The sequence below is a fragment of the Gracilinanus agilis genome, chromosome 5, assembly GCF_016433145.1.
Source record: "Gracilinanus agilis isolate LMUSP501 chromosome 5, AgileGrace, whole genome shotgun sequence".
Taxonomy (NCBI): domain Eukaryota; kingdom Metazoa; phylum Chordata; class Mammalia; order Didelphimorphia; family Didelphidae; genus Gracilinanus; species Gracilinanus agilis.
The window spans coordinates 226,051,594-226,060,515 of NC_058134.1; the positions used below are offsets into that span (position 1 = coordinate 226,051,594).

Consider the following 8,922-nt stretch of genomic DNA (forward strand, 5'->3'; position numbering starts at 1 on the left):
GGCTCTATTAAGAAGAAGTAAGTTGGTAATTTTCCCTTTTTTTGGTATTAAAATTTTTTTTTATTAAAAAATAGTATTCTAAACTTAAACAATGGAGGCAGCTAGATAGTTCAGTGGATTGAGAGCCAGGCCCAGAGAGGAGAGGTTCTGGGTTCAAATCTGGCCTCAGACACTTCCTAGTTGTGTGACCCTGGGCAAGTCACTTAACCCCCATTGCCTAGCCCTTACCACTCTTCTGCCTTAGAACCAATACCCAGTATTGATTCTAAGATGGAAGGTAAGGGCTACAAAAAAAAAAATAAATAAACTTAAACACACAAAAAATAGCATTTCCATCCATTAAGAAGAACACAAAAAGATTTGTTATGAAACTGTAAGTCTCCATTTCATACTGCTTGCTTAAAAAAAAAAACAGGATATATTAAATTTTTTGTGTTTCTTTCAAAACTGCCCTGCTTGTCTGTGCTTCCTTCTGAACTTCATATATTCTTTTCTGTGCATATTTTTAAACACTTACCTTCCACCTTTGATTTAATACTAAGCAAAACTTCTTTCCATCATTGAATCAATACCGTGTATTGGTTCCAAGGCAAAAGAGTGGTTAGGGCTAGGTAATGGGGGTTAAGTGACTTGCTCAGGGTCACACAGCTAGGAAATGTCTGAGGTCAAATTTGAACTCAGGACTTCCCATCTCTACACCTGGCTCTCAATCTACTGAGTCACCCAGCTCTCCCCTCTTTTGTGTATTTAAAAAAAATCTTGCAATGGGTCTTTCCTTTGGGGCTTTGCTATTGCCAACCTCCTTTTCTCTAGATTCCTACTTTCCTTTCCTCGCTAATTAAAATCTGAGAAAAAAATGGAAAACCTACCTTGTAACAAATAGTCAAGCAAAATTCATGCACACACTGCTACATTTATATATATATATATACCTTTCTTTTTCTGCACTTTGTGTCTGTCACCCCTTTGTCAGGAGCTCAGTAACATGTTCAGGCTCTCTAAAAACATTGCAATGGTTGGAGCTGGAGGAAGGATCAATGATCTCACAAACTGATTTTTCCTTGCAATGTTGCTATTTGACATAATCGTTGTTCTCATTCCACCCGCTTGATTGAATTCTCTAAAATTATCTTTTTTCTTTTTTTTTTTGTTAGTGTGTGTCACAACAATATTCCATTACATTCATATGCTACAATTTGTTCAGCCATTCTCTAATTGTCTAAGAGAAAAACTAAGGCTTTCACTTGAATTCTTTTCTTTTCTTTTCTTTTCTTTCCTTTTCTTTTTTATTCCTTTCAGTCCTCCCTTTGGGATCAGGAAGTTTATTTTGCTCAAGACTATTCTGACATTTTCTTCCCTCTTAATCCTTTCCGTATCCTCAGTTGAATATAGTTTATTTCTACACCAAATTCTGTTTGTTCAACCCTCCTTTGTCTGTTTCAGTTAAAAGTGGGGCTCACCTGATGTCTGCTCTCCACCACACCTTCCACCATGTTTATGCACTCTCCCTGCCACCCCAATTATGAGTAACAGCAATTACCACCCCCTTCTTTCTCGATCCTACACTAGGGTACTCATTTTACTCTCCTTTTTTTTGCCCCTATTCAAACCCTCAGAAGAGAGAAGCAATCTAATCCCAAGACCTCTGTTTTTCTTATATAATTTCCTGAATGGCCTTTGCTTTTGTTCAGCTATTTCTTTCAGTCATATTTGATTTTTCCTGACCCCATTTAGAGTTTTCTTGGCAAAAAGATACTGAAGAGGTTTGTCATTTCCTTCTTCATCTCATTTTACAGATGTGGAAATGGAGGCAAACTGGATGAAGTGACTTGCCCAGGGTCACACAGCTAAAACGTGTCTTGACTCTAGATCTGGCTCCTCTGCACATTGTCATTTAAATCCTTCCAACTATTGCTGAAATGAGTTCCCCTTTCTAGACTTCTCTTTACTTTGGTTTTTGTATTTTGGAGATGTTACTCAGCTTTGGGATTTTCATCAGAAATGCTTGAAAATCTTCTATTCCATTAAAGACCCATTCTCCTATTCCATCCTCCATAGTAGTGTACTGGGGTTCACAAGGCAAACTCCTCTTACTTGTAAGTCTATTACTTTTCCCTTTTAAAATATATTCCAAGATGTCCTCTGATTTTTAGTAGAAGTTATCAGGTTTTGTATGTTTCTGGTTGTAGTTCCTTGGTACTTAAAACTGCTTCTTTCTGGATGTTAGCTGTATTTGTATTTGATGGGGGAGCTCTGGGTTTTGGCCAAGACATTCTTGGGATTTTTCTTTTTGTGTTTCCAGTCAGGGAGTTATTGGGAAATTCTTTCTGCCAATCTTTCTACCAATTAGTAGATTCTTTATCCTCTGGTTCTAATAGATTGGGGCAGTTTTCATTTATGATTTCTTGAAATATAGTAGCAAGGCTTTTTTATTTTAAAATAATGGTTTTCAGTGAGTCCCACGATTCTTAAATTCTCTCTTTGACTTGCTATCTTGTGGCACCATGGATGAAGAACTAGACTTGGAGTCAAAATGACCTGAGTTCAATTCTGGTCTCAGAAAATTATCAGCTGTGTGACTCTGGGCAAGTCATTTTAATTTGCCTGGGTTTCCTCATCTGTAAAATGGGGATGATAATAGCACCTACCTCCCAGTGCTATTGTGAGGGTCAAATGAGATAATGTCTGTTGAGAACTTTGCAAACCTTTAAACCCTCTGTAAATACTATTATCATTATTATTACAAGAGAGAGCTTCCATTTCCTTTTCTTTTTCAGTCTTTTGATTTGGTTCTAATAATATGCCTTGCTGTCTTAAGGACTTAATGATTAGTCTAGTCTAGTTTTCAGGCAACCCATTTCTTGAGGAAGGTTTAGTATTTTCTCTTCACAGTTACTTATTCTCCTTCCAACACAGTTACTTATTCTCCTTCCAATTCTTGACTCCAGAGTTTCTATTTCATTTTTCATTTTTTTGCTTCATTTCATCTAATGTGATTCATTTGGTCCTTGTCAAAATGTATTTCCCCCCTGTGCACCTCTGCTTATAATATTTCTCTAGTTGTTTCCTTTTTTGGGGGGATTTCAAGAGTTTCAATCATTTTGATACTCGTTGATGTTTTCTTTAACTTTCTCTTATCTCAAGCTTTGGGCCATGAATTGGGGGCTTTTAAACATTCTGATTCCCTTTTGGATGGTAAAGTCAGCTGTGAGTGCTTTCCTGGACTCTTTCACTACCAAGATTAAGCTCCCCTGGATCTTCAAGGTTCAAAAGGTAGACCTTCAGGACCCCCTCTGGCATCTGAGGGCCATGTTAGAGACGTCAGAACCCCTGGACCTGGTGAGTGAATGCTGTGGTATGAACCACACTATTCAGTACCTTAGCTCCTACTGAGACTCCAGGGGGTCACCAAAATATCCAACCCTCGAACATCTTCACTATTCTTGGCTGCTCTCAAGGAAGCCCTCCACTCCTGCTGCCTCTGGACACAGAGCTCTGAAGGCTTCATGAGTCCCATCTCTTGCTTTACTAGAAGGGCTATTTCCTGTTGCCTGTCATCTAGGAGCTTCTGGCTAACCTCCTTACATAGGGAGTTCTGGAAGGAAATGGTCACTTACTCTAGTTTCCCATTGCATTTCTTGATCATTATTCACTCTGTGCACACTTCAGTGCCTTGCTGGAGTAGCTGTGGGGAAGCTGGGTGGGCTGCCTCCTGTTCAGGCAACATCTTGACAGAATGTTTTCAATGACAACTTTTGAATACATTCCTATGAAAAATGGGTTGTTTTTATCCAACCATTAGGTGTGGCAGAGATATAGCACCAGACTGCTGCTAATCGGTTAGGGGACTTTCAACAAATTCCTTCCTCTTTCTGGCCCTCAGTTTTTGCATCAGTAAAATGGGAGGATTCAATGGAATGCTTTCTAAGGTCCCCTTCAATTCTCGGATGCTGAAGGGAGGTGATGAGATTTAGTGTGAAGGTTCTAGCATTGTAGTTATAGAACTTGGGCTCAAATCATAGCTTTGCCATTTACTATCCAAGCCATCCTGGGCAAAGCATTTCCTTTCCATGGGCTAGTTTCCTCAATGGCAACATTTTTAAAAAGTTAGGGGACAGCTGGAGTCAGGAGGGCCTGGACTTAAATCTGACCTCTGACACATCCTAGCTGTGCAACTCTGAGCAAATCGCTTAACCCCATTTGCCTGGCCCTTGCCTTTCCATCTTAGCACTGTTACTAAGACAGAAAGTAAGGGGTTTGTTTTTTGTTTTTGTTTTTTTAGAAAAAAATTTTCCATGGTTCCATGATTCATGTTCTTATTATTTCCCCACACCCCAACCCCCCTCCACCGAAGCCAATGCACATTTCCACTGGTTTTAACATGTGTCATCAATCAAGAGCTATTTCCATATTATTGGTGGTCATTAAGAGTCTATGTCCCAAATCATGTCCCCATCAACCCATGTGTTCAAGTAGTTGTTTTTCTTCTGTTTGCATTCCTGTAGTTCTTCCTCGGAAGGTGGGTGGCGTTCTTTTCCTCAGAATTGTCCTGGGTCATTCCAGTCCATTACATTCGATTTTACCACAGTGTATCAGTCTCTGTGTACAATGTTCTCCTGGTTCTGCTCCTTTCACTCTTCATCAATTCCTGGAGGTCTTTCCAGTTCACATGGAATTCCTCCAGTTCTTTATTCCTTTGAGCACAATAGTATTCTATCACCAGAAGATACCACAATTTGTTCAGCCATTCACCAATTGAAGGGCATCCCCCTTCATTTTCCAGTTTTTTGCCACCACAAAGAACGTGGCTATAAATATTTTTGTACAAGTCTTTTTATCTATGATCTCTTTGGAATACAAACCCAGCAGTGGTATGGCTGGATCAAAAGACAGACGGTCTTTTAGAGCTCTTTTGGCATAGTTCCAAATTGCCATCCAGAATGTTTGGATCAGTTCACAACTCCACCAGCAATGCATTAATATCCCAATTTTGCCACATCCCCTCCAGCATTTATTACTCTCCCCTGTTGTCATTTTATCCAGTCTGCTGGGTGTGAGGTGATACCTCAGAGTTGTTTTGATTTGCATTTCTCTAATTATTAGAGATTTAGAACACTTTCTCATGTGCTTATGGATACTTTTGATTTCTTTATCTGAAAATTGCCTATTCATGTCAGTTGCTCACTTATCAATTGGAGAATGGCTTGATTTTTTGTACAATTGATTTAGCTCCTTATATATTTGAGTAACTAGACCTTTGTCAGAGTTTTTTATTATAAAGATTTTTTTCCCAATTTGTTGTTTCCCTTCTGATTTTAGTTGGATTGTTTTTGTTTGTAAAAAATCTTTTTAATTTAATGTAATCAAAATTATTTATTTTACATTTCATAATGTTTTCTAACTCTTGCTTGGTTTTAAAATCTTTCCCAGAGATCTGACAAGCATACTATTCTGTGTTCACCTAATTTTCTTATAGTTTCCTTCTTTATATTCAAGTCATTCAACCATTCTAAGTTTATCTTGGTATAGGGTGTGAGATGTTAATCTAAACCTAGTCTCTCCCATATTGTTTTCCAATTTTCACAGCAGTTTTTGTCAAATAGTGGATTTTTGTCCCAAAAGTTGGGCTCTTTGGGTTTATCATAGACTATCTTGCTGATGTCATTTACCCCAAGTCTATTCCACTGATCCTCCCTTCTGTCTCTTAGCCAGTACCATATTGTTTTGATGACCACTGCTTTATAGTATAATTTAATATCTGGTACTTCTAGGCCACCTTCCTTCACATTTTTTTCATTATTTCTCTTGATATTTTTGATCTTTTGTTCTTCCAAATGAACTTTGTTATAGTTTTTTCTAATTCAGTAAAAAAGTTTTTTGGCAGTTTGATAGGCATGGCACTAAATAAGCAAATTTTTAATTTGGGTATATGGTCATTTTTACATGTTAGCTCATCCTACCCATGAGCAATCAATGTTTTTCCAATTGTTTAGATCTAGTTTTAATTGTTTGGAAAGTGTTTTGTAGTTGTGTTTGTATAATTCCTGTGTTTGTTTTGGTAGATAGATTCCTAAGTATTTTATATTGTCTAGGGTGATTTTAAATGGTGTTTCTCTTTCTAACTCTTGAAGCTGTGATATGTTGGAAATATATAGAAATGCTGATGATTTATGTGCATTTATTTTGTATCCTGCAACTTGCTAAAGTTGTTGATTATTTCTACTAGCTTATTAGTTGATTCTCTAGAATTTTTTAAGTAAACCATTATATCATCTGCAAAGAGTGATAGCTTAGTCTCCTCATTGCCTATTTTAACACCTTCAATTTCTTTTTCTTCTCTAATTGCTACTGCTAGTGTTTCTGGTACAATCTTAAATAATAGAGGTGATAAAGGGCATCCTTTTTTCACTCCTGATCTTATTGGGAAGGCTTCTAATTTATCCCCATTGCAGATGATGCTTGCTGATGGTTTTAAATATATACTGTTTATTATTTTTAGGAAAGGTCCTTCTATTCCTATACTTTCTACTTGTTTTCAATAGGAATGGATGTTGTATTTTGTCAAAGGCTTTTTCAGCATCTATTGAGATAATCATGTGATTTCTGTTTGTTAGCTTCTTGATGTAGTCAATTATGTGGATGGTTTTCCTAATGTTGAACCATCCTTGCATTCCTGGTATAAATCCCACCTGGTCATGGTGGATAATCCTCTTGATCACTTGCTGGAGTCTTTTTGCTAGTATTCTATTTAAGATTTTTGCACCTATGTTCATTAAAGAGATTGGTCTCCCTTCTCTCTCTTCTTTGTCTGTTTTTGATCATCCTGGCTTTGGGATCAGTACCATATTTGTGTCATAAAAGGAGTTTGGTAGGACTCCTTCTTTGCTTATTATATCAAATAATTTGTATAGTATTGTGATTAGTTGTTCTTTGAATGTTTGATAGAATTCACTTGTGAATCCATCAGGCCCTGGCGATTTTTTCTTAGGGAGTTCTTTAATGGCTTGTTCAATTTCTATTTCTGATATGGGATTATTTAGGTATTCTATTTCTTCTGCTGTTAATCTGGACAATTTATATTTTTGTAAATATTCATCCATATCTCCTAGATTGCCATATTTATTGCCATATAACTGGGCAAAATAATTTTTAATGATTGCCTTCATTTCCTCTTCATTAGAGGTGAGGTCTCCCTTTTCATCTGTGATATTGTTAATTTGGTTTTTTGTTTCCTTTTTTAATTAGATTTACCAGTACTTTGTCTATTTTATCTGTTTTTTCAAAATACCAGCTTCTAGTCTTATTTATTAATTCAATAGTTCTTTTACTTTTGATTTTATTAATTTCTCCTTTGATTTTTAGTATTTCTAATTTAGTCTTCATCTGGGGATTTTAATTTGTTCATTTTCTAGTTTTTTAAGTTGCATGCCCAATTCACTAACCTCTGCCCTCCCTAACTTGTTAATATATGCATTCAGTGATATAAATTTTCTCCTTAGAACTGCTTTGTCTGCATCCCATAGGTTTTGGTAAGAAGTCTCATCATTGTCATTGTCTTCAATGAAATTATTAATTGTTTCTATAATTTGTTCTTTAACTAACTTATTTTGGAGAATTATATTATTTAATTTCCAATTAGTTTTTAGTTTGCCTTTCCATGTCTTCTTGCTAATAACTATTTTTATTGCATTATGATCTGATAAGGTTGCATTTATTATTTCTGCTTTTTTGCATTTTTTTTGCCATGTTTCTATGCCCTAGTACATGGTCCATCTTTGTGAATGTTCTATGTGCTGCTGAAAAGAAGGTGTATTCCTTTTGTCCATATGTATTTTTCTCCATATATCTATTAACTCTAATTTTTCTAGGATTTCATTCACCTCTCTTATCTCTTTCTTATTTATTTTTTGGTTTGGTTTATCTAGATCTGATAGGGGAAGGTTGAGGTCACCAACTAGTATAGTTTTGCTATCTATTTTGTCCTTGAGCTCCACTAACTTCTCCTTTAGAAATTTGGATGCTATACCGTTTGGTGCATACATGTTGAGTACTGATATTTCTTCATTGTTTATACTGCCTTTTATTAGGATGTAATTACCTTCCCTATCTCTTTTATCCAGATCTATTTTTACTTTGGCTCTGTCAGAAATCATGATTGCAACTCCTGCCTTCTTTTTCTCAGTTGAAGCCCAATAGATTTTTCTCCATCCTTTCATTTTTACCCTATGTATGTCTGCCTGTCTCTTGTGTGCTTCTTTTAGATAACATATGGTAGGATTTTGGTTTCTAACCCACTCTGCTATTTACTTTCATTTTATGGGTGATTTCATCCCATTCACATTCAGAGTTATAATTATCAACTGTGTATTCCCAGACATTTTGATTCTCTCTCCTTGTCCTGCCCTTTCTTCTTTCACTATTTCTTTCTACACCCAGTGTTTTGTTTTTAATCAGTTCCCCTAATCTTCTCCCTTATTGTACTTCCCTTTCTCCTCTCTCCCTTCTTATTCCCTTCTTATTCTTCTTTAGGATCTTTTTAAGCTACACACACACACACACACACACACACACACACACCCTCTCCCTTCCTAGTGTTGCTTCCCTCCCCACCAGTCCTTTTCTTACCCATCGACTTCTCTATAGGGTGAGAATCAATTCTCTGCCCAATGGATCTGATTGTTCTTCCCTTTTTAAGTTGATTTCAATGCATTTAAGTATTAAATATTTCTTCTTTCCAAACTCTTTATCCTTCCAATGTATTGTTATTCTCTTCTGTTCACCCCATGAGCTTCTTTATAGAATATAAATTTACTTCATTTTGTTTGTTTTCCCATTTTTCTTAATATTATCTCCTTTTCCCCCTGTAGTTTTGTATATATTGACACATACACACACACACACACACACACACACACACACACA

General features: G+C 36.4%; 1 protein-coding gene across 1 annotated transcript in view; it reads left to right on the forward strand.

The window, feature by feature from the left end:
• GLT8D2 (glycosyltransferase 8 domain containing 2) overlaps positions 1-8,922 on the forward strand; it is a 72,290-nt gene that overhangs the window by 31,358 nt on the left and 32,010 nt on the right. Inside the window, exon 2 of the mRNA XM_044679143.1 lies at positions 3,145-3,339. Coding sequence (XP_044535078.1) covers positions 3,145-3,339 — 195 coding nt within the window. The remainder of the gene's footprint in view (positions 1-3,144; positions 3,340-8,922) is intronic.